This window comes from Epargyreus clarus, unplaced genomic scaffold, assembly GCF_041222505.1.
Source record: "Epargyreus clarus isolate Ecla_fem2 unplaced genomic scaffold, WU_Ecla_fem_2.2 ptg000015l, whole genome shotgun sequence".
Taxonomy (NCBI): Eukaryota; Metazoa; Arthropoda; class Insecta; order Lepidoptera; family Hesperiidae; genus Epargyreus; species Epargyreus clarus.
The window spans coordinates 9,699,354-9,726,404 of record NW_027332223.1 but is presented as its reverse complement, the minus strand read 5'-3'; the positions used below and the strand labels follow the sequence as shown (position 1 = coordinate 9,726,404).

Here is a 27,051-nt window from a genome sequence, read left to right as displayed (position 1 = left end):
TCTATTCTGAACCTTTTATTATCTGTTAAAATTAAATTATAGATTATGTAAGGAATATAAGATCAGCGCTAATAATATAAAACAAACCGTACTTTTTCATAAATTACTTTGATTAGCCTCTCCATAGGTTGTACATTGAATTATTAAAAAAAATATCCATCTGTTTCCTCGTTTCTACTACTATGATCAATTTAGGTCAAAATAAATTAAGAAATCCCATGCTTAAAATCTTTATAATACAGATAAAAAATGTATTTTTTTATTCTTTAAAAGCTAAAAAAATTATTTGCACACCGTCCGTTGACCTAGCTCCTTTCTATATGTCGGGTAAATTATGTGATATTTTCAATATTGAGTTAATACTAATTTGAGTATTAACTCAATATTTTGATAATAGTTAACTATTTTATAAGTATTTTTTAAAGCCTGTTTCATATAATCATTTGAGTATAATATTGCATTAAATCGAATTGACATTTGAAGTGTATAATCTATATTTGTTAAAATATAGGCTATAATAAGACAAACGCATCTTTTTTGTTTTGTCTATTGCATAAAATATGTTTATGGTTACAAGTTTTTTGCCACTGCCTTCCCATTCCATAGAGTATAGACAAGACAAAACTACTAGCATTGCTCGTAGTTGCTTAACCAATATACTGTACTGGGAAATAGAGATAAAAAGCATTAAAAAGTTTAATTACTAATGTTACTATTGAAAATATCAGGATTACCACCATCCGACTATCACAGAAGTAGTGTGTGCCAAAAATCGTAAGGTTTGGAGGCGCCGTAGCTGCAGGGGACCGGTTGATTCTTTTCATAAAATTTCAATGTGTTCTGGAAATGGTTTGCAAAGAGGACGTGGTATCATGGTTTAAAGAATTGGAAAGCTATAAACGCATAGACGCAATGTGTACCTTGTTAAACATGTGCTTGCCATTCGAACTTCGGTTTATTGGCACGTACCTTGAGGAACTCGGTAAGCGAGACTTCCAAGAGTTGCGTGGTGCTGAACTGAGAGCCAACAACCCCACAGACCTAGCTGCAGACATCGGAGGGGCGAATACAGATCCGAGAACGCGACGGAAAATGGCCTTATACGTATCTCTTTTGCGCTCGTGTAACTTTGCTTGTGCCACTACACTCTACAATGCTATGGTCAGTTTGGAGCAGAGTGGTTTACTCAAGGGTTTGTATGGCGACCTTCTAGAGGAGATTCTGTTACTCTACACTATGGCCTTGCACCACCCAGCCTTTACGTTCGATCAGAAGTCTCATTTTGGTGAAATATTAGAGAAATTAAAAATAGAGGACCAGAGGATTCAGTACCAAGAACAGCAAGAGCATATGAACTTAGCGCCCGTGAGTGGATGTCATACTCAATCTAGTATCACCCCCAATTTGTCTGTTCCACCGCCTAATTTGCCAAGCTTGGGACCACCACCGGGTATCGTGTTCGTTAAGACAGCGGGGGTACAGGTCAGTGTCATGCTCATCAATCATTTCATGGTAATCATCTATAGAGATTTGATCTATGCGAATATATGCTAGCATGTGCATGTTAGTTTGGGCATATAAGAGTAATGGATGTTTGTTTACTGTGTAATTTTGCCATTCCTCAACTTCATTCATTGGTATACTCCATATATTATGTGAGTCTTGTGTGATCAATGCAGTTATACAGACCCCATGAATTTGATGTAACATAAATGTACTAAAAAAGTAATTAAATGTTAGTTGTGTTCAATATATTATGTATGCAAAAATGTTTTATTACAATATAAATAGCAGATTTGGGATGCTTCACCTTTTTGTTGTAATGTTTTCTTCCAAAAAATAATATTGTGGTTACAAGATAATGCAACATAATAATATAAACAAGATCAGTAATTATCTATCATTACCAAACAATATGTAACATAATCAGTTAATCTATTTTCGAAACATTTGCATGTTTTGATTCATAATAAAAAGTCATGCAGATAATAAATGCATCATTTATTTTATCATATAATTTCAATTATTTTCATTTAGTCTTCATATGTCAGCGATAGTCACATTCTATGCTCATTTCAAATGAACAAATTCATTTTGAATATGTATTTACTTATAAGGGATGTGTTTATCCTGTCTTGCTTCAATTCAATATTTCTTATGTTTGACTAAAAATTTACTTTTGTTTTCTAGCTATTGACCTATTCTTTCCATAAATAAATTCTAAAAACAGTTTCGGAAACTTAGATATTTGAATCATTGCCATAAATTACTGTTATACTTATGAGCCTTGGATTTGAGGTCATTCCTCCAGAGTATGAAACTATTAGGCTATCGCTGGTATATTCATTAATAATTCATTTTGCATGTAGGGTCCCTTGCTATTGTATGGATCATTATAAAAATGTTTAATTACATTAAAATTAATATGTCCGGTAAAAATAACTATAGTAATTATGTTATTATCTAAATATATATAACTCAAAGGTGACTGACTGACATAGTGATCTATCAACGCACAGCCCAAACCACTGGACGGATCGGGCTGAAATTTTAACATGCAGGTAGATGTTATGACGTAGGCATCCGCTAAGAAAGGATTTTGATCAATTCTACCCTCAAGGGGATATATCTAATGTGAAACAGTAAGGTTTCCAGGAAAGGGTTGTATCTAATAAGTGCATTAAACATTGCTTTGCACTTAAAAATACCAATAAACAGGATGTAACCGTCATAAGCACTATACAATTACAATTGAACAAAATGTATTTTAACAAGTTTAAAAAGATAGGAAAGATCATGGAGTAATTTTTGTATCTTAATGAAATTAGTATTTAAGTCACAAACTATTTTAGTTATAACCTTATAACAATCTTTCTGTGATTATTTTCTTATCCATGGTAAGTTTAAAATAATAAAGTAATATGTAAGCATCATGTATTTAAAGTTATCATATGGTTCAAAGATCAACTGAGATGTGTTACATTGCAAGTGATCACAGTACTTCTTATTAAAGAATATTTTATATGATATACATTTTATTTGATATAAACTTTGAAGGACTTGCATACAATTATGTGTTTTTTTTATAGTATAGGAGTAGCAGACGAGCATGCAGTCCACCTGGTGGTAAGTGGCTACTGCTGCCCATGGAAATCTGTAATCAACCCCAGATAGCATTAGATATTCCTAAATGAGGTCGGCCACAGGTGCGCTGCTACCGCTTAGGACCAAGCTGGAAGACTCGGAAAAATATGTCTCCCTTACCACACCCTTCGAACCAGAACACAGCACTTAACACTACCGTTAATGTACCACAAAGGGTTCTACCACCTTCACCTTGTATAAAGATGGTATCTCCTTTTGTTTAATGTTTTAAATACAAGTAGAACCATTTTGATGTAGTTCAATGAAAATGTAATGTGAATGAGATATTATCATATTACTGTGTAATTATAGAACATAAATAAATAAATGATTGTTTATGGACAGGAAGTGGTACAGGAAACTATGCTAATGTATTTGTGTTGTTTGTTATAAAGGTAGGCAATATTTCTTTAATTAATATTATTAAGTGTGTGTACCTTTATATGCAAAAGAAAATATCAGTATAGATATATAAAGTGTTCCATTTGGTTATGTTATGTGCTCTTTGTGTTTCAGCCTCCAAACACAGAAACAGTTACAGAGCTAAGTTCCCCACCAGTGTTGCCAATTTTAGAAGTGCCTCACCCACCCCCCGGTTTGCCTATACCACAGTACAACATAGGAGAATATATTGGACAACATGCATGGCCAGCCAACATCCTTGTCTCACCACTCAATCAACCAATAGAGGTGCATAATCATTTCTGTTATTTATTAGCTATGTACATAATAGAACACATTACTTTTATCAAGATTATTGTGTAATTATCAAACGCGTAATTTCGTGATAAGAAATGATTTCTTATTTTTGTGTATGTTTATTAATTCATAATTGGATCAAGATTTTTAGACATTGAAACATGATAACATTTTTATGTACCTTATAGACAAGTGAGTAAGGTGTTCATTTTATGTTAATACATAGCCCATGTACATTTAAATATGTTCAAATAGGTCAGGAATTTGAAGCCAATCATAAAGATATGGATATGTTTGTGTCTGACGTACTAATTCGCCCTTCAAATCACGAAATGCAGTATTGCGAGCACTAGTGACTTACTGAAGTTTCGTCCAAAAAATCGGCTTAGCTCTCCTTTCGGTGGGTCACTAGTAGCTACAGTTGTAATAAAAAAGAAGTCATCCACATTGTTACAATTAAATTGAGGCTGCTAGAACCAGAGTAGCCTAACTGCATTTTAATGATTTTTTACCTATCTGTATTTTCGGAATTTAAAAATGTTGTATAGACCTCGTAAAACTACTAGTCCGCTCGCAATATTGAAATGAATCGCGTCGCCATAGTAAATTGTATGACTACACCTCCTCGCAAACAACTTCAGAGTGGATTATACTCTTACTTTTCTCCATATTGTAAATCGTTTTTCGTACTTAGGCTACTCTGGTTCTAATAGCCTCAATTATGAATAACTATTTGTTATAATGATATCGTCATATCATAGTCGTAGAACAAAGTCGGATGTAACAAATACCAAACTTTACAGGGCAGCCATTTCAAGTTATTCACAAACTATGAGCGCAACTCAAATCCGTTGTTATACCGACTGATTAATTTTAAAAATAAAATACATAGATTTTTTTCTGTAATGCATTAATAATATTTGGACAATTTGTTATCCAAATATGATAAAAAGTGAATTTCGTATTTTTTTCAAATTTGTCTTGGTTCTACGACTATGAAGATATGTATTATGATGACATGGCCTTTTGTACACAATATTGTAGGTAATAAACTATCAGACGAGCAGCGCGGGTGCGGTGTCGCCGCTGGTGTCATCGCCGGGCGACAGCCGCGCCGCGTCGCCGCGCGCGCGCCGCCGCGTGTCGCGCGAGCGCTCGCCGCCGCCCGCCGCCGACCCGCCGCTGCCGCACCTCGCCGCCAACTTCGAAAACCTTACTGTTGCAGAGGTACGCCATTCTATACCTGATAAGTATGGATATTTGAAGGAAGTCATTAAATGGTTTAAACGGCTGACTATTCTGTCAGCGATTTAATGGCTGTTATGGTATAATTCACGCGGAACAATGCCGACATGTGCAGTTAAGTGGTGCAAAAAGACAAGATAGACGAAAAAGTGCGGAGAAATATCGTTTCCTTCGTAAATTATCTAAAAACTATTTTTTTTAATATTTTTAAACACGAAAATAGATGACAGTGACAATTTCAATTGTCAAAACTGGTTACATTTTCTTGTTAGGAGTGAGTAATCTTTACTAATCTATGCTGATAACATAAAAAATAAGACTTTATAATATCTTTATAGATATAGCCCTGAAATGATTATTGTCACATTATTTCTTGTACCCTACCAACCAGCGTGCTTTGTATTCACAGATTCGACACAACATCGGTGAAGAGAGGCTACGCGAATTAAACGCAGTTCATCAGCACTATCGATCACTAGAGAAATTGAATGGCGTGCGGAGAAGAGCGGGCGCGTACTGCCCGCCCGCGCGGTCGTCGTCGGACAGCGGCTCGAGCGCGGCGTCGTCGCCGCCCGACACGCCCGCGCCGGCCGCGCGCCGCGCCGCGCCCTCCGCGCCGCCGCCGCTGCCCTTCCTGCCCTACGCGCGACCCTACGCATACCCCACGCCGCCGCCCGCCTACCGTCCCCCGCCGCCGCCCTTCGCCAACGGCGAGCCGCCGCCGTACGCCGCCGCCGCGCCCTACCCCGGCTTCGTGCCCGTGCTGTACGCGCCGCCGAAGCTCTCCTGCTGGAACTGCGGCGCGGCGGGCCACGCGGGGCACGAGTGCAAGGAGCCGAGCATGGAGGAGATGACGCGCGCGGGCGGCTACCAGCTGGACTTCGGCGGCGCTCCGCCCGAGCCGACGGAGAAGTAGGCCCGGCGACGCCGAGCGCACGGTCGCGCCGGCGGGCAGATGGACAGCCTTCGGGACGCCCGGAACTCTCGCCGGGCGTTCGGATTCTCCGGAAGGAACCCTCAGCGATCGGGCCGTTCGGTGCGTATCCGAGACGCGCCGGACGCCGTTATATCCTTGTTCGATCAGTAGTACCAAAGTATCAGGCTAACGTGTTGTCAAAATCAATTTGATGTTCGGTGCGCAGCGCATTTGGAACTCTTCGCAATAATCTTCAATTTGACACATATTTTTGATCTTAGATCAAAATATTTAATAGTTATATGATGTTAATCTTACGTGAGTTTATATGACTAACTATAAAAAGGGTAGCGAAAGCTAAATCGATGATTTTAGTAATTGCACTTTCAATTGAGGACTTCCCGCGGTCACATTCCATTTCACTTTCCGATATACATAAATCCACTGACAAAACGTATTATGTAATTTCACTTTCTATTTCGCGCAATGTTTATAACCGTAAAACCGGACATTCATATATTATCTTTCGTTATTTATTCTCAGTGTTATAGAATCTGTATTTACGATCTGTATTACGAAGTTTAAAAGCTTACTTAATAGAATGGATAGCTTTTTAAATGGACGAACAAAAGAAACCTAAAATAAATTTAAAAAAAATTGAAAGTGCCATTACTTTACTAAAGTTGATGGTTTTAGGAATAATTTAGAAACTATAGAGAATTCCATTGTTTTATGTACTATGACAGCAGCAGGTATGCCTACAGTTCATGTTTTAACAAAATTACAAAACATATCACTATAATGATAATAAAAATAGGACCGAAATGGCACTGTGCGTGCATATGCAAGATGTTGATTTTCTTTTTAATTTAAGCCCCGAAGTTTCAGTGTTTTTTTGTTTGTATTTTAATAAATTGATGAAATTATTGGGTCTCCAATATAAGACGCAGCTTAATTATATTTTGCAGTGGATTAAATGTAACATTTTTCACATTTGTAAGTAACCAAATGATCCTTTGGTTGTAAAATTATTGTAAGAAATCGACATCTATGATTGTATTTATTAAACCACTAAATGTACATCGTTTGCTAAAGATTCTTTATTACTTAATGTCAGCATGCACTCTGTGAGTCATTTTATTTTTGACGAAGGGCCTTTCATATTTTCGCAGTAGAAAGTGACATTTGTCGTAAATTTTATCGAATCGTGTAAACCTAGTAAAAACATGTTCAGCTGCTTTCAACATTCATTATATTCATATATAAGACAATTAAATATAACAATATTAAAAGACGAGAGACGAGAAGAGCTTAGCTCTCTATGACACAGATCGGCGACAGATAGACCTCTAAATCATATTATTATTTATTTTTGTGCGTGGAAGTGTTTCATTGCATATTTCATAATTGCAATAAAATAGATCGAATAAAAATCAGATAAACATACAGATCATGGAATTGGATCTGAGATTAAAGTTCTATTATTTGTTCATATACTTTGTTTTATAAGTATAAAATATATTCGTTGACTGTTTTTAGAAGCTTCAGATTGATATTGCAATTGGCTGCCGAGACATCTGGCCGTCGCGTGAGGTTGAATTGTGCAAATGTCACGGTCGTATATTGTTAAATTATTTATAAATGAAGACGGACGGAAGCAACACATTATATCACATAATTGAACGCTTACTGCCTTATAAAGTGTTCCATTTGTTAGCGTTTTCTGCTATCATTGTTGTAGATTCTCAGGGACTAGAAGTACGGTATTAATTATTCCACAGCGAAAAGGAACTTTAACTGGGGCCAAATGGGTATTCCTTAAAGGTACAAAGTCGATGTTTGTGTAGGATATATTCATTACAGTTAGGTAACTAGATGGCCTTTATAAAACAATGTATAATACTTAGCTAGTATCAAGTAATGCTGTATAGTACCTAAAATATTTAATCAATTTATTCAAAGGTCTTATTTCAAAACATTTTTATGATGGTAATTAAAATTGTCGCAAAGTGGTTGTGTTGTCACTAAATTGGATTTCTTTTTAATTTGTAGGTGTAAGTTATTTCTTAAATTGTAAGATGTTTGTAATATTCATTGATTAAAATAACAAAATCCAAAAAAACTAATAAGTACAAAATATATTTATACCTAATATAGTCTATGGATTCCGTTAGCGTGTACCGTAAACAATTACTATTTGTATTTATCTTAAATAATTGATTATGAAATGCGGGTGCCATAACTATAAGCAAGATTTTCAAGAACAGAGGAATGTTACAAATAACGATAGAAATAAGTAGGTTCAGGGAAAAGCAGGAAAAATAAAAAAATATAGGAAAAATAAAATCATAGGAATTTAAAATATGTATAAGCTTGTTCAAAAATGTTTATATAGCTTAGTAAATTTAGATAGCTACTTTTGTTAGTGTTTTGATGTAACTTATTTGTAATTTTAATTGTTAGAAAAATTATAATGCTACCTGCCTTTTAGGGTTTACGACGATTAGCAATATCATTCAGCTTATTACGTTTAATGTTCAGTCGCAAATATTAGAGGTCTCTGTGAAAATTGAGACGTGATCGGGTTATTATAGACTGTAGGGAAATTAATGCTTGTTATATACATTTTAGCCCTCGGGTTTTATTATCTTATTTTTTATCTACTTCATGAAGAACTTATTACTATTTTTACCGTTAGATACAGATCTGCAAGGCCGGTAGTGACTAAACATCACGTGGACGCCATACTCCTTGTTATTTTTATTAAAATATATGTATTATGTATGTTCTTTGTACTACCGTTAGAAGACAAATATAAATATAGACAATAACTATGGTTACATTTATTTAAAATGTGTTCTTGCCACTAGGATAATGAAAAAATAACTGATAAAATTCAATACACAATATATTTTTTTATACTTACGTAAAGTTTTGTGGACAATATCTGCTGCTGTTTGAACATGTGCTTTTAATAAGGAAATGTTTCATGTATCACTTGGAATTCTCTAATTTCTCATACTTCCGTGTTACTCTCATATCAGTGTATGAAACAGTGAATTTGAAACGCATTTGTATGTTATAACAGAGTCGTATGACTTCTAAACTATTCAATATACAGTTCAAAATCGGATTGTGCTAAAGAATTGGACACTGGAATGTATATTAGACAAGACTGATCGCTAGCTTCATTTTAATTATATCAAGACTTTCGTGGTCATTTTAACATTTACAATCTGCCTGCGTTAATGTAATTGGCGTTAATGTAGATACAATTTTGTTTAGTCCTATCAATCTCGTTCTCTCGATACGAATAAGACTGATGAACTTAACATTATGTCATGTACATTGACACTTTGTGTGCCGATAACTCAACTTGTATATTAAGGACTGTTTGTTCAATCGTTAAGAAGAATATTAATATCTGTCATTAAAATGTATAAATTATCACCCAACATGACTGAACGCATACCAGTTTATGTGTGTAACAAATCATTTTATATATTGAACAAGGGATTACTTTGATCAAGCTCATAAGAATGCAATGCTCTTTAAATTAATGAAATTAGTTTTTATACATAGTCATTGTAAATATTTACAAACGTGTAAGAGAGATGACGCGTCGCGTAGCGTGATCATATTTTGTAAATAGTGCAGTTTATATAATTAGTTGATATTTAGAGATTGAAGTATATTTGTAAATTACTTTGTAATAATTTGAGTGTCCCGTATAGCGGTAATTGATTGTTTCTCTATGATCACTGTCACAAATCACAATTTTTGCATTTTTAATGTCCCCGTGTTTGAGAACAGTTCAAATTAGAAGGGTTGTATAATTGTTTTTTGCATAATTATATTTTTTTAATTGAAACAAATGAGTCACGCGCATAGGTGGGTGCTAGGTTTAGTCTCGTCCGATTGAATATGTTGATCACATAAATTATTCTGTCGGTTATATGTTTTACTTTGCACTCATGCATTTGATTTCATTTGTAAGTAAATTATAAATATCCACATTTGTACAACGGTCATAGGCGTAATATTTCCAGTTGTATAGACTCAAAAATTTATAGCGTCGTGTAAATAAAATAATTTTATATAGTAATATTAAAGTTGCTAGTATTTTAATACTGTCCAGCAGTCACTAGTAAAATTATATAAAACAATAAACTCTTTGCCTCGAAAACAAATCCTAGCAAAGATACCAATTATAGCAAATCCTAGCAAAGATAGCAAATTGCGAGGGACTGTTACTGTAATATACAATAAAATATTATCACTCCTTATGAAGGTTGTATGTCCACATAACGTAATTATTGTGTTATTTATATCTTAACAATTTTATTATGATATTTAAAACAAGTTAAAATAAAGATTAAACATAGAGAGAATATCTTAACAATTGTATCTGTATAAGTATATCTCTGTAGGCCCGCGAGCGCGAGAGGCGCCGCGGGACGAACTAGTGTTACTAACTGCATATCGTTTCGATTTCTTTACAGTGTAATGTTTATTCGTTGAATAGTTTTTGTTGAATTACTCCCAGAGCATGCGATAAGTACATGTTAAACAGCTAATTTAGTTTAAATGTTTGTTTCCTTTGTGAAGGCATAATGAATAGAATATTAAACGATTGTTGCAACCATATGCAGCTTTATTTTGTACTAGTGAAAGTATGAAAATATTTTTTTACTTTGTACAGAATGTTATAAATGTGATAAATAATTTTTGACATAATTAGACATGTGATTTAGTAAGGTGTGTAGTTAATAAAATGCAAGAGTACTCGCTTTACTAAATAAATTATACTACTGCCCTGCAGCAATTGTATTTATAACGTTGTTTTCCCACGTTTTTATATTTGGGTACTTATGTATTACGCTGTTGTAATTGTCTACTAATAAAAGTTCAGCATTTCAGGAGATAAAATTATTCAGCCCAGTGTTGTAAGACCTTTGTATCCCACCAATGCTGTGAATCGTTTGCTTCCTGAAAAATAAACGACCAAAATCTGCATTCAGTTTTTAATTTATCCTTATGCCCGATCTTTAATACTTACTTTTATGGTTAAACATACTACCATTAAAATACCTACCTCCTATTACTATTAGTAGGACTTTGAAAATAAGCAGGATTGTTTTAATCGAATACAGTAGGGATCTCCTCAAACTCGCCTGTTTGACTGTATCTTTTATCATCCACCTTCTAAATGTACCCTTGAGTAATAATAAACAAATTAAAACAAATAGCAACGTCTAATAGTCTATCTCCCAAACTCTTAAAGAACTACGAATAAGTTATCTAAATCTATGTCTTACTAAATCTTAAAAGGCGAAAACAACATACTTCGGTATATTATTGAAATACTTAGTAACAGTGTAACTTACAGTAATGTGAGTAGTTTTGTCATTTCAAAAGGTTTAAATAACGTCTCTGTTTAATCTTTCATAACTTTATTTCTCCAAGATCATCAAGTAAGACCTACTTTTAAAATCGATACGTCCCTACTTTTATGTTGACAACAAGGGTAACTAAAGTACCTACCTAGTTAGAATCTAAAGGGAGTTTTCTTTAGTTTGCCGGAGAGATAGAAACTTTGTGTTTAAATCAAACTTTACTCCAAGTTATAGGGCACGTACTAAAATATGAGCAAAAGATATTCTATTTGTCTACAGCTTTATAGACTTCCAGATTCCCATTTCGTTTAATTGGTGGTTGGTTGAGTTTTGAAAGCTTTTGCTAATAAAATATTTATTCTTAAAGCTTGAAATATGGAATTGAAGATAAGTACTAAGTTATTAACTTAACTGTTGATGAAACTTAAGGTTTGGATAAATGCTTAAAATTTTGAACGCTCTTTAGCTACATTCTAATCCTTATCTCGTTGATTAAGATGTGGTATTACAAAGCTTAGTTATTTTCATAATTTTGTAAGTAGGTAACAGGTACCTACGTTTTGTAATTAGGTAACATAATCAATAGGATACTTTGGAAACAAATATTTATATAGGTACCTACCCATCACTTACCCATTACTTAGTATCTAGATACCACGTACTACGCAGTGCTGAGGACGGCCACCGGGGGGGTTTTAGTGCGGTAAGAGTCCCACATAACCCTGTGTTGCTCCCAAGGCATCGGGTCCCTTTGGAAGGTTTACAAAAAAAAAACTCGTGAACAAAAAAAAAAAAGATACCACGTACAGTCAACGGCAAAAGAAGATGATCAAAATCGGACATTCAATACTAATGATCGTAATTTGCGTCAAAATAGTGTGGCGGTGAAGTGTTTCTAAAGCACGAGATTGTCAAGTGTATCAAATATTAACTAATAGTACTGCCGCCCAATATCGATGATCATTCATATACACAAGATCTCTAAACTTATTTAGCGTCAAAACTAAGAAATGAAAAATTGTATTTGTATTGAATGTCCGATTTTGATCATCTACTTTTGCCGTTGACCGTACACTGTGTTATAGAAAACGTGCCTAGGTAGGTACGTTTTAAGAAGCTATAGGTATTATATGTAAGTATTTCTATTAAAATGATAAGTAGAAAGGCGTTAGAATGCTGCGATGTTAAGATATTTATTTATTTGAATCGTGTTTTTATTCAAATTGGCTCGGTCGTAAAATTTAGAAAGCTTTGAAAGATATTTCAGGTTTAAAAAATATTTACATTAATTTCATTAGATTCAGATTCTATTTAGGGTAGTTAAAATGTATTCACTTAAATTATCAAAGTTTGTTGTAGGTAGTAGGTACGTACCTACGTACCTTTAATGTACCTACTTGTTGTACTAATGTGTAATTATTGTACCTACCTATGTTATATTGATAATTATACTTGCCTAATTCAGACTTAGGTACAGTTTTAATTTTTGTTTAGTCATGAGTCTTATTTGAGACAGATAATTAGGTACCTATATACTTTGGTATATTCTTCTGTATCTGTATCTGGTCCCTCAATAATAAGATGTGTGGATCTTTCTTGGAACTACGAGAAAAACACTTCAAGTAGGTACTTATCTTTATCTTGTAAAAGCCTTACCTAAATTTAATTTAATAGTTGGAAGGTTTCGTCTGTGCCGAGCCACACGCGGCTAAGGCTCAAATTAAAAATTTAATTAAATCTCTGAATGGTCCAGACTATTTGATAAATGCTTCTAATTGCCTTTATTCAAGTCTTGGGGTTGGACTTAAAAGAAGCATAAAACAGGGTGTTTAGAGATTTTACTGCCCCTACCCAGCAGGGTAAGTAGGTACTTTCGTTTCTACGCGATTAAAGGGAATAAGTACGTATTTATTTTTGTTTTATGTTTTAGTGGTACTGGCAAACAACATGAATTTGCCTAGTACCTACCTACTTAAAATCGAGTTTATGGGTATATTTGTTCGGCGTTTCTGCAATGCACTTTTTTCATATCTAAGCTCAATAACAGTTGTAGTTTAGTAGTTAAAATAAAACACGATCACTCAATCGAGGAATCCAAGGTTTGAATCCCAGGCGCACTTTGAATCCGCACCACCAATTTTCAGTTATGTGCGTATTATAAAACAATTTTAACTGTGAAGGTAGACATCGCGAAGAAATCTGCATACGAGCCAAAATATCTTAATCAATCGTCCATTTCACTAAATTAATGGTACCTATAAGCAAAAATAAAACCATTAAAACAAAAATAAGTGGGTTAGACATCCTCGAACTTATACCATACCTATTTAAGGGCCTAAAGTACTAATCTATGGCTTAAAGATATTAAGTTATGCAATAAAATCAATAACCTTACGTAGAATAATTCACCTATTTGGACATTTTAATAAAACTTTTCGTGGGTTTTCACAAAGCAAATAGCTATAAATACTAAGAGTAGGTGAGATCGTTTTACTGAAACACCAATGAACAAATGAAATTGAAACGACTCCCAGTAGCTTTGTAAAAAAAATGTCTCGAATGTAAAATGATTTATAATCGGGATACCGTCCCGTGGTGCGGCCCTAAATATAGTAAATGAAATTGAATTCTATTTAGAAATAGTATTTTATAGGCAAGTATTGAATGTGATGGGTCTGTTAATAGTTCGACACAAAAGGTACAACCGGCGACTACTTTATAACAACACCGTATAGTAAGGGAGAGGTACGAGGTATTCCAATACAGTCGTCAAGTAGGAAAGAATCTCTGGTAGGACTCCAGTATTGTTTAAGGTTAATTACAGACGTCTATGGGCGGCAGTTGCGACTTGCACTTAGTTCACCTAAAAGCAAGCTGCTACTTCTACCTACATTATATAAAAGTCAACCAAGGCCTGCCTACTAGTAGGTAAAAGACATATTTTATCTTTGTAATTTAAATGATTCACGTATAAGTATATATTATTATTTATATCACGTAAATAGTATTTTATAGGCAAGTATTGAATGTGATGGGTCTGTTAATAGTTCGACACAAAGGGTACAACCGGCGACTACTTTATAACAACACCATTAAATGTTGCTTTGAAGGGTATAGTAAGGGAGAGGTACGATGTAGGTATTCCAATAAAGTCGTCAAGTAGGAAATAATCTCTGGTAGGACTCCAGTATTGTTTAAGGTTAATATGTTAATAACAGATATCTATGGGCGGCAGTTGCGACTTGCACTTAGTCCACCTAAAAGCAAGCTGCTACTTCTACCTACATTATATAAAAGTCAACCAAGGCCTGCCTACTAGTAGGTAAAAGACATATTTTATCTTTGTAATTTAAATGATTCACGTAATTGGCAATAACCGTCATGGCTATAATTTCCGCGCTGTCGTAATGCAGGGCTTTTAATTTAGACCTCACGTATTGATATCGTTTAATAAATTGAGATTTTGTAGATTAAAAATAATCACGGCGAGAGTACGGAAGAGTCCGGTTTAATATACCTACACACGTAACTAAATTGGTGTCTTTCACTTCCACATTAGGTACCTACTAGCTGAATACTAACACGCATTTTTTGTCTGTTTTTCAGGTCATATTTTATAGAGGCTGAATCAATGTTACGGGACATTTATATTATAGGTTTGGTAGGTGTACTACTTACTATTTAATATCAAATGGACATCAAGCTATCTTGTTGTTTAATTGCATAAAAAAGTTTTTACTATTGCCATAATACCTACCTATGTAGCGCAGGTGCGTTAATATGTACGTAAGCATTTATATAATAAACTTACTCTCGTCTTTGTAAGCCCATGTCATGTGATAATAATGCCTACAAAAGCTAAGTACATTTTCTACAATCCACATTTCATCCTACACATTTAACCTCACTCGATTGTATTTGGTCACGTATATAGGTACAACGGTAGCCATTTATTACTAAAAACTTGACAAGGTACACTCGGTCGAGTCTGTGGTTATGTTGACACAAGAACATTGTGTGGGCTTACAGTAGTATGTTCGTGTTCACATAAATACCCAGATTTATAGGTTGTTGTAGGTAAGCTATAATAACTAACAACAGGTCTCCTTTGATAAACATTTGTATTGTACAGTCAGGCACAAAATATGTAGATTCGGTCCTTGTGGTTTCAGTGACAAAGCGACCCGTTTGGCATGATAGTAATTTTAACCGTCTGTACTAAACACTCTGCTTCGATTCTCAGACGAGGGGGAAATCTAGATCTGCTAAGAATTTAGCAATTTCTTCTGGGTCTGGGTGTATCTATACCGTCAAGTGTTTTTGTTTTTGAATCCATGACACCAATGACAAACGTCCCCGTATGTACTACAAAAAAGAAAACAGTTGATACGAGTAGGTATGCTCGTATAATGTGGGGTATCTACGTACAGATTTATGAAATAAATTTTCCTGAAAAAGTGCTCATTAGTAGGAAAAACTTTTACATAATGTTAGTTAATACTCAAATTAATGTTACAATAACGAGAAAAATAGAGTTGTTTTGTTGATTATTTAAATTATTATGATACATTAGACCGTACCATATTGAATAAGTACCAAAATATTACAAATAATCTCGCAAAACAATCAAAAGTATATATAAAACGTACCTATATTATTTCTAAGGAATTCTCTACATACTCTGTTTACCTGGGCAAAGAAAATCGGCAATTCTTTAAGAGTTCTGCAATATCGCTGTCAGCACAGAGTCGGATCGGACGTGGGATTTTTTTTAATACCGAATACCTAGTTTTTACGAGGTCCTTTTTAAGATTGCCTTTCAACGGACATACGGATAGACGTTCTGAGATAATATTGGTAATAGAACCGAATACTACGTACCGCTCTTAGTATGTTGTCTGTTGTGAAATGTTTGTTTCCCAATGTTTATGTAAGGTTAAGTCAGAATAAATGGGTACGGAACCCTGAAAACTAAGTTTTACTAACAATAAGTCTAGAAATGTTATAATCACGGTTACAAGTACCTTGGAACTTTTTATTTCGGTACAACAAAAACATAATTTCAGGATAATGAATAATTATTTTTCCAAGAAAACGTACGTATAAAAGCTCAAATTTTACCAAAGAATATTCAGCGGGCATATTGTATTTTGTCCCGTCATAATATAATTTTCACAAGTATCTTTACTGAACCACTTATAATACTTTAATTATTTAATTGTACGAGTGCGTACCTAATTAAGTCTAAAAAGACACATCCTCTTTGTATTTAATTATTCAAAGAAAAAGGTATTTTTCTTGTCTAATTAAATCCCATTTTGGACGTAACATAGGCTTCTGAAACGACACGTAAAACCTTCGTCAGGCTTACTGGTATACATGTAAGGCCGCCAGAGCCTGCAAAAAGAACACGGCGACGTCGGATCACGTAGTTAAACCCTAGAACAGTCTAAAAAGTAAAAAGAGGCTATCTCAGAATCTTTAGTCCTAACAGTGTTCAAGTGCAATCAAGATTTATGATTTTCTTTTTGCACTGTAGTTTTTAAACGTATGTAAGTATGTACCTACTTAGGTATGTTTTGTGTGCTTTTCTCATCATTATGTTTAGTTTCAAACTATCTGGTACCTAATGGTGGTATTTTCTTTACTTTTTACATTTTATAGCAAGTAGATTCGAAACACATCTTTCGTATATTTTATCATAATAAAACTCGATAACGGTAAATATTCATTTCTTAATTGCTTGCTAGAAAGTTATAATTTTGTTTACTAAATATTTAGACTTATATTTTTATCTTTCCTTAGATGTCTATCGATATATTTTTTTTTATTTTTTCTTACAGTTCAATTGTTGTTTTTTTTTTTTCTATACTCATAAATCGATGTTAATGACCCAGGTAAGAATGGTCGCCGCCACTGTACGGTGTAGTTCAAAGGATCATGATAGGATAAACATGTATTTTGGGTAAAATTTTGGAACTATGATAAAAAATTGTAACTTTGAAATGGGATTTACGCATGTAGGTATAGGTATACCTACATCGACAAGATATATCTTTGCACTTAAAATAAATGCTTTTGTAATATAATAAGTCTTTTTAAATTTAACTGTTAACGTTTAACTGATGATAACAATAGTTACTTAGCGAAATTATTTTTAAATTTAAATGTTTACGTTTAACTGATGATCAAAATAATTACTTAGCTAAATTATTTTTAAATTGTTTTTAACTGTTAACGTTTAACTGATGATAACAATAATAATTTCTTGAAATTATTTTTAAATTTAACTGTTAACGTTTAAATGATTATAAAAATAATTAGTTAGCGAAATTTTCGACGTGACGTCTACCACCTTTACAACAATTTTCACATCTATTAGCTCCCACACCTCTACCCACTGTACTTTTTATTATAGGTTCTAGTACGTTAGCTCAAATCAGCTCCTTTTTAACTATAAAATAATAAGTTTTATTGAGCAAAAGAGATCTTAGAAAAACTGAAGAGTTAGAACCTTATAAATGCAAAGCTGTTTTATTCTATGTTCGTTAATATAAAAACCCACAGATAAATCTAGCACTCAGATGGTAGTACGTGCCTCGTTCTGAACTATTTGTTAACTACTTGACTTTTAAATCCATCCTCGAATTTTCTGCTTTTATATTCAAAGATATTTTCAGTACCCTTAGCATGAGTTATTACGTTTTTACAAGAATAACTATTTTTGTATTTGTTTACGTATTTGCCCGTACATTTCCAATCACCGCCCCCAGTGGATTATATTACAACTGATTGGAAATGTATGGGAAATATTTCAACAAAACAGTCATTTTTGTAAAAACGTAAAAGCTCGTACTAAGGGTACAGTAGTACCGTTAACCCTAAGTAGGTAACTGCATTAAAGTAAAATCCAACTGTAAATACGTAAACACGTTTTACTTTGATCCTTCTTCACTATTATTTAAATTTACTTTTCGAAATGTCTCTTTAGTTTCTTCTAAAACTTCAGTTTTTGTTTGACCTCCTTGAGTTCGCAACTTATAACAAACTCATACATGTTTTTGTACCTAAAACTTTGACTTAAGTAAGTTAGTTTTTGTCGTTCGGTGTTTTCGATCTAGGTATATAATATGGATTCTAGTAAAATATGCTGTAATAAGATGTCCTTCCTTTTTATGAAAGTCAAGTAGTAAACGTGTGATGGACACGTCAACGTAAGTGCTCACTGCAGCCCTTGGATATCTGTCTTTTACCTTAAATAGGATTGAAGACATAACCGAGGTCATAACTAAGTTGGGAAGGCTGGTATGGTTTCGTTTACCATGTCCGTTAAATACGAACACAACAGCGCTCAGGTACCACTTATGTCATTAAGTAGACTGGTGGTATTAGTGCCTTTACATCTGCCTCTAGTTGAATTAAAAATACCTCTATCTCCGTCAATAATTTAATGTAGATAATAAATGCCGCAAAGAAGCCGTGTGAGGATATCAGTCACAAATTCTAATTAGAAAAAGAGTTTAACTCTATACCGCTATGAATAGTAAAACGTTGGTCATAGCTTTACCTATAGCATAACAAAACATTGGATAACGGTTATCAGTATGTCATCCATTTACGCTAAACCCTACGCAATAATATTTTCACGAGTATCTATTCAAATAGTTGAAAATATCACCCTTCAATTGGCTATCGAACGTATAAAAGTTCGTTTTTTATTTGGCGTGCTGTTGTTTGCAATTTTGTCTGATTGGTAATTCACTTTAAAATGTTTGTATTGTTATTTTTAAAGGCAAATATTACCTACACATGTTCGCATCTGCAAGTTTTTATCCTAGAGTCAGTGGCGAACTAAGGTCGTCGGAGGCCCGGGGCAGACAGTGCAATAAAGGCATCTAGTCTAAAAAGTTGATTTGATTTTACAAAATAGACTTATTCGCCGACAAATACGTGTAGTGATGACGTTTTTCTTTCGCTGATTTATGCATATTTCACAGTTTTTTTAAGGTATTAGTAACTGTGTTAGGGGGCCCCCGAGGACTTGGGGCCCGGGGCGGTACGCCCCTTCCGCTTCCCCCTTAGACCACTAAAGCCAAGAGTACCTATGTATATCACAAATATTACATTTTTCTTACTATAATTCGAGAGTTGATTGGTAGATAATACCATTAGTCAATAAGTTCATCTAGTAGATCTGATTTTTAAGTAAGCTTTTAGGCCATTAATTGAATATAGTGAAAACAGTTGCGCACAACTGAGGAAAATTTGGGCATACTCCTCCATAGTGCTCCATTACGATGGAAGAAGATATAATCTAATAACCATTAAGATGAGGTCGATTTCAAACAGCCCATAGAGCGTCTGAAATGATGTAACAACTACTTTTTTTTTTTTTTTTTTTTTTTTTTTATATATAACCTAACGATAAGGCAGACGGGCTACCTGATGGAAAGCAGTCACCGTCGCCTATGGACATTTGCAACACCAGAGGAGTCGCCAATGCATCGCCGGCTTTGAAGGAGAGCTCTTTTTACTTTGGAATAATAGCTATCATGATGTGCATTGTCGATACATTTATATAAAAAATCCTTCATACTTCGATCACTGCCTTCATAGCAACGCATCGCATCTGTGATCGACATTACGTAGACAACTCCATCTGGAGTGAGTTATATAAATCTATAGCTTACATGCCATTCGACATCATGGACTGCTCACTTGTTTGGTGATTTAACGTCTAAAAATATAAAGTTCGAAATAGTGCCAACGCTTTCAGGCAAAGCGACATCGCGATGGGCTGCAACCATGTGGGGATTCCGGGAAGGCTTTTGTTATGTAAATCAAGGGATTTACTACTGGGGCGTTCATATTCAGCCTATCTTTATTACAATATAGAGGCATGCGTATTTGTATTTTTTAATAAATTGATACATGTTATAAAGTGTAGTAAAAATCATCTTATAATTTATAGTTATATTATAATTTAGATTTGAAGGTGGTAGAACCCTTTGTGGTTCGACTCCGCCACACCTATTTCTACCTAATAACAGCAGTGTTAAGCGCTGCTGTGTTCAGGTTTGAAGGGTGTGGTAAGGGAGACAGACTTTTCCGAGGCGTTCCAGCTTAGTCCTCATCTGTGGCCGACCTCTGGTAGGAATATCTAATCCTATCTGGGGTTTATTACAGATGTCCATGGGCGGCAGTAGCCACTTACCATCAGGTGGACTGCATGCTCGTCTGCTACTCTTATATTATAGAAAAAAAAATTTAACTCAATGCAAGAAATCATATATTTTTGTAATACCAAATTATGTGTGGTCTGAAATATTATGTTAAAGGCAATAATGTCGCTCATATCAGAAGCGTCACTTAAGGAGCCCGATTAGCACTTGGCTGGTACAATATTTTTCCGCTCACTATGAACCTTGGTACGCCTATCTATCATTTTGTCTACCATGAGTCGAATTTCACCTTTTAGAGATTACATTCCCATGACATGTGCTTAGTAATGTTCGACATTGTTGCTCCTTTATTTATTTACTCTCACTAGATTAATTTAAGCTTTTGATTAAAAAAATATCTAAAGTTATGGTACGTTCCAATAAATGATACAGATCTGTTTTCTGTAAAATATTTTGATGTTAGTATAATGAAAAAGCGCTTATAAAATGTATTTATTCATTGTGCACATTCGATAGTAACTAAATGCTTAACAGTTTGTTACAATGGGTGCTTCCGCTCCACTGTTTAGGAAGCCACGTCAAAGTTGTAAACCGCGCCAGTTCTGGTTTGCATAGCGATGGTGATTGATTTGTTTTCGTATGGTACAACTTATACGCTACAGCGGTAATTTTCCGCTACTTTCTTCCTCTTGCACATCAATGTTAGAGTGCCTATTATGTCCAGGACAAAATTAGTGAACAGGCTGTAGTGTTCGTTGTGTAGTCCGTTTGATCTGAGGGAAACTGGCGCGATCGGCCGGGAGAAACGTTCGCTCGCTGCTCACGCACCTATCGCGCGTACGTTACGAGACGAACAGTGTCATGGGGTCGTTGTAAAGTTTCGATTATACCGTCATTATCACTATTACATGACTGCTACAATCCTTGAGGATCAAGTTGGATTTCCTCTTCCAAGTGCCATACGCAAATAAGAATAAATCAGTACTTACGAGTATAAATGCAGTAATTAAACAAAAATAGTGGCGATGCCCCCGACATCACGGCGTTCTTCTACCTTTACGCTAATATTTGTAGTTTATAAATTAGGAGCGTTGCGGCAAGTTTGCACCATCTCGATAAGAAAAGCGACATTTTTCTTTAAAATGCACCAAGTACCTACTTAAAACGGTCGCTTGCACGCGAAGTAGGGATGGCAATATTTTCCGAAATAGATGGATTCTTGAGTCGATTCGAATCGGAATGCAATAAATCGATTAAAAAAAAAACCGAGGCCCAAAGAATCGATCGTCTAAAAATCGATCTTCGATTTTTTAAACTAGAAAGGGCAAATATAGCGAAATTTTCTATGAAAGATCGATTTGTTGAATCGATCCATTACTGAAGATCGATTAAAATAATCATATTTTTTGGCCTAACAGATCAATTCTTCGATTAATGCATCTCAGATCGCCATCCCTAACGCGAAGTAGATTTGATAGACCGTAGTTTGATGATAGACGCTCCGGTAAAAGTTAAATTAGTTTACACTTGAAATATTATTGCTTCGTGTTTTTGAATTAATTTAATTCATTTAATTGATTCGAACCAATCTAGCATGGGCGGTAATTAATCTCATTAGTCTACATAGTATAGTATTAATATAGTAAATTAACTACATAATTATTGTCGATAATGAACATTAATTATTTACCCTAATTATTTTCAAGTAGTTAATAAATTGCCTATTAGTTAAACGCTACACAATCGAATTGAAGGCTATGGTAAGACATAATTAATATAAAGCTCATATTACTAAAACATACATATAACGAAATAAAAAGCACATTTCCGACATAACAAACATATGTAGAAAAAGCTTGTAAAAAGTAATTGGAGTTTTAAAATATTTTATTTTAAAAGGTACTTACCTAATATGAACTTTTAATTTATCATTCTTTATTTGTCCCCGTTGGCCCGTTTTAATTGCAGTAATTACAATAATAAAACTTTATTATCGGCCTTTATTATAGGCGTTGTGTTCGTGACTTGATCCTTTATATCTTTTTATAATCCTGTTTAAGTTAGAACTTAACAAGTTAATGTGACTTTGTTATTAAAATATTATTTCTTTAATCCAAATAGGTATGTAGTAAAATGCTAACATAAACATTAATAGGAATTGCTTCAAATCTTTTCCTTCAATGTAAGGTTGTTTTAACGAGGTTTTGACGAGCCGTTTCTCCTTCAAAAGGTACTTAAATGGATACTGGATTAGGTGGATTTGTTACTACACTGAAACCTTCGGTAGCCATCCTTAGTGTTATGTAGAACTCCGGGATGTCGAAATTAACACAAGCGGAGATCTCTGAGTGCGGTGGCCCTGACAGGCTTTGCCCAAGGACAGAATTTTATACTTTCGGGTACACCACGACGGTATGCGATCATGCGTCGCCCTTGCCGATATCGCGGCCTGGGTTGTTCGAGCTTCCACTCTTTTAGTCGCCCTTACGACAGGCAGGGGATATACCCAAAGAAATCTACAATCTTGTCTGAGAACAGAGGTTTGACTTCAATCCGAAACACGTCTTAATTTCTAAACTACCTGCTTAATTTAAAAAAAAATCTATAATAAATAAATGAGTGTGAGGTGCTTTAGATACTGATAATTATGATGTTTGAATGTAGAAAGGCATATTTTCCACGTTGACACTCATTACTCGTATCTCAGAGACTACTAATTGCACTGCAAACATTTTTATAATTTCTCAAAGCAGGTAGCGTCGGCAGATGCTTAAAAAGTATCAATTAAAAGTTATTATTTCGTTCGTTTAAGTACTTACTTAGCATTTTAAAGTATTTTTAATTAATTATGTAGGTTTAATGAATAATCATTGTAATTAAAAATAAATCATGCTATTGAAGTTCCACGTTATCCTCCCGAATCTATCATCAGACCTTCATTCCACGATGTAATGTATTAGATTCATAAAAATAATCCAAATGAGCCCAAACACGAATACTTTACCAGTAGTCCTTGAGCAGTTCCAATTTTAATCACCTCCCGCTCCAGAAGATAGGATCAGCTCAATAGGTACCATAAATCATTTTGTAATGTCATCTAGATGAAATATACTTGCGATTATAAGGCGATAAAACCTTGATTTAACTATTAGTTTTTGAATGATTTCCTACAATTCCTTATTCACTTAGTTAATTCTAGTCATTGGATGAAACCGGTACGCACAAAGAAAAGGTTGGATCATTTATTTGACGATGTACAAATGTGGTCAATAAAACCATATTAATACAAATTGATATGCCTTAAATCGGTAAATGCAGCTAATCTAAACTGTTGTAGCGTAATTGCGTTTACTTGAACCATAATTATAGACTCACAGTGCGAAATTACGGAAACAACGCGACAATCGCTGTCATTTGACAATAATTCTAGGCATTTGATTATGAGAATAGCACCAATATTGCTCTAACCGTTTTACTAGTAACATGCGGATTGTTTGGATATTCGAAACACATTTTAGTTGCATAGCTGATAGGTAGTAGTTATACGTTAGAATTATAACGTAATTTAGCCAATGCTAATTATGATAACCATGATTAATCAGTATCGAGTTCTTTTTCATAAGATAGAAGTAATAAATGAGCCTATAGTCCTCCTGGTGGTTAGTTGTCCCTACAGTCCATGGACATATATAATCAATGTCAGATATGATAAAAGCCCCACCTGTACCCTTATCATGAGTTTTTACGTTTCGTCAAATATGACTGTTTTGGTATTTGTTTATGTATTTGCCCATACAAATTCCAATCAGCGCCCCTAGCGGATTGTGTCAGAACTAGGAAATCCTATGGGCCCATACGTAAACAAATACCAAAACAGTCATATTTGTCGAAACGTAAAAACTCCTGGTAAGGGTACTGAGGTGGTCAACCATTGTTATCCTTGAGGACTGATTTGGACCGACAGGTATTTCCTTCCCTTACTTTTAAATTAGGTTTGATACTTTTTGTTGTACGGTAGAAGTAGGTGTGGTAGTTAGTACCTCTGGAGTCAAACCAAATAATATAATGGGTACACTGTGATAGTCTAGTGGTTGAGAAACTCGGTCTCTCGATCGAGGGGTCCGAGGTGCAAAACCCAGGCTCGCACGCACCTCTGATTTTTCTAAGTTATGTGCGTATTAGAAATTAATTATCACTTGCTAAATGGTGAAGGAAAACATCGTGACGAAACCTCCATACCTGAGACATTTATAAGAAAAAAAATCTCAAAGGTATGTGAAGTCTACCAATACGCACTTAGCCCGCGCGGTGGACTATGGCCTAATCCTTCATTATGAGAGGAGACCCGTGCCCAGCAGTGGAACAGTAATGGGTTGATGATGACTGTGATAATAGGTACCCTTATCATTTCCGATGCCGGTCTCTCTTAATAATTAAGGGTGCTCTGGAGCAAGAGAAAGTCTTAAAGCATAGCCTACCGCCTGCTTCTTCAAAATTTGTTTACACAATAAGTTTACGCTTAACAGTGCCGCAAGTAATTATTTAATGAATAATGAACGCTGATAGTATCGATGAAACAATGATAAAACAGCAAATGAAACTGATAAATTAGAAATGCGGGATTCAAATCCAGAATTCATGTGTGGAAAGCCTAAATTTATACCACTAATATATATTAAGCATGGATAATCATTTATTCGGTGTGTACACCGATTCCATGAATTACAAAACAGAATCTCTGATAGGACATTACGCAGTATACTAATACTATTAAAGTCCATTTGTTAGGAATATTTTTCTTCAAAGCCCATTTATCTATTAGAAGATTAAGGATATAAGAGAATATGTAATTTTCACGACAGCGTGTTATGGGTAATTTTGCTGAGTAGCTGCAATTTTACACGCCATCGCATTCTTAGCTGCTTCGCACTGATGTGTGCTCATCTCGTAGTCATAAACGCCTTTGAAATTACAAAACCTTTCAATAAATTCTTTCTAACCCATTCGAAATAACTTCCAATATCTTGTTTGATTTCATTTTTACAAATAAATTAGTCAACGAGATAATTTCATTATGACTCCATCTTAATTGTATCGTTAAACGAAAAGCTATGAATAAACCAACAGGATCTAGGTGAAACTTTTTCGAAAAATCCTTGAAAATATGAAAGGAATGGGGACGTAAACCGGGCTAAGAATAATTCAGATATTTCCAGTTTAACAACTAAAAAAGCCCTCGGTAGTCTGACAACTGCTGAATTTACCGAACAAGAAAAAGTTGAAAACAATTCTTCAGAAGTTACGGCTAGGTAGCCTTAATTTGCGAACTAACTGAGTAAGCCGTTCTGTGTGCCTTCTTAATTTGAAACAAAAAGATTTTAGTAAGATCATTTTGGTAATTGTTTAGCAAAATTTTATCAGTGTTGAGATTTATTAATCCATCTGATTAAATAATTTAATACTTTTCTACTTTATCAAAAGCCTATTAACTGTAAGAGAAAAATATTATTAAATTGTACTGTTGTTATTTTTTAAGCTTATATCAAGCTTGAACGCTTGGACAATTTAGCGATAGAAAATTGGATGATATGACGGTGATGATGTAAGTATTTGTTACATCTATTTCAAGCAGATCATTCAATCTTGGTTCTGTTTATTTTCAATGGCTATAGCTTTGTCAAGTCAGAAATTCTAGTGTGTCATCGTTCATTTCATTCAATATTGACAAACGAACGCTTACACGTAAACAGAGGAATGGAATGTGGGACAAGGAATACGTGTGGAGCGGCGCCGGCCTCGCTTGAAATGTGGCGCTCACGTTGAAACGTGCCTGTTAATACTGACACTTCTTCCGTTTTCACCTGATTTTCTTTATGGCTTTATTTTGATCGTGCTCTTTGAATAGACGCTTGAAGGTCTAACAGAGAGTAACAAAGTCAAATGTATAAGTTGTTTTTTTCGCTAGGGACTAGTAGAATGATTATTACGATCTATACATAATATGCTTTGTAACATAAAAGGTAGCTGTTATCAGCTCTTGTTAAGAAATTGGTTTTTCATTATGCTCATCTTCACAAGGTGAAATTAAATGAGCACCATCTCTGGTAAATGACGATCAGTTTTAGAAAAAGTTGTGTTCGAAGGATCTTCACACTTGTATCTAAATAATGGTTTTATACATATATTTATTAATTTATGGAGATTTCCTAAATATCTTACTCCCACTATACGAAAATCTACAAACAAAAATAAACCAGCACACTTCCGAATACATGTAAAACGATATTAAATCTGCAAGTGGAAGATTCACATATAAAATCGGTAGAAGTCTCGAACAGATCGGAGACGAATTGGCACGTGTCCGTCTCGATGCGAAGTATCCGCTAACTATTCAGCTTTTATACCCATCAGAGTAAAAAAATATAGCAAACTTCCGAATACATGTAAAACGATATTAAATTTGAAAGAT

The 27,051-nt window shown here is 34.5% G+C and overlaps 2 protein-coding genes across 2 annotated transcripts in view; one reads left to right on the top strand and one right to left on the bottom strand.

Moving 5' to 3' along the window:
• Dnaaf6 (dynein axonemal assembly factor 6) overlaps positions 1-27,051 on the bottom strand; it is a 299,460-nt gene that overhangs the window by 4,544 nt on the left and 267,865 nt on the right. The window lies entirely within an intron of this gene.
• LOC140747935 (uncharacterized) lies at positions 611-11,020 on the top strand. The gene is made up of 4 exons (XM_073080589.1): positions 611-1,482; positions 3,661-3,834; positions 4,888-5,070; positions 5,498-11,020. The coding sequence occupies exons 1-4, from the start codon at positions 847-849 to the stop codon at positions 6,002-6,004; spliced, it is 1,500 nt and encodes a 499-aa protein (XP_072936690.1). The 5' UTR covers positions 611-846; the 3' UTR covers positions 6,005-11,020.

Coding starts and splice junctions, on each gene's coding strand:
- LOC140747935 (XM_073080589.1), top strand. CDS start 847: ATGGTTTGCAAAGAGGACGTGGTATCATGGTTTAAAGAATTGGAAAGC. Junction 3,835..4,887: donor CACTCAATCAACCAATAGAG/GTGCATAATCAT, acceptor ACAATATTGTAG/GTAATAAACTATCAGACGAG. Junction 5,071..5,497: donor AAAACCTTACTGTTGCAGAG/GTACGCCATTCT, acceptor TTGTATTCACAG/ATTCGACACAACATCGGTGA.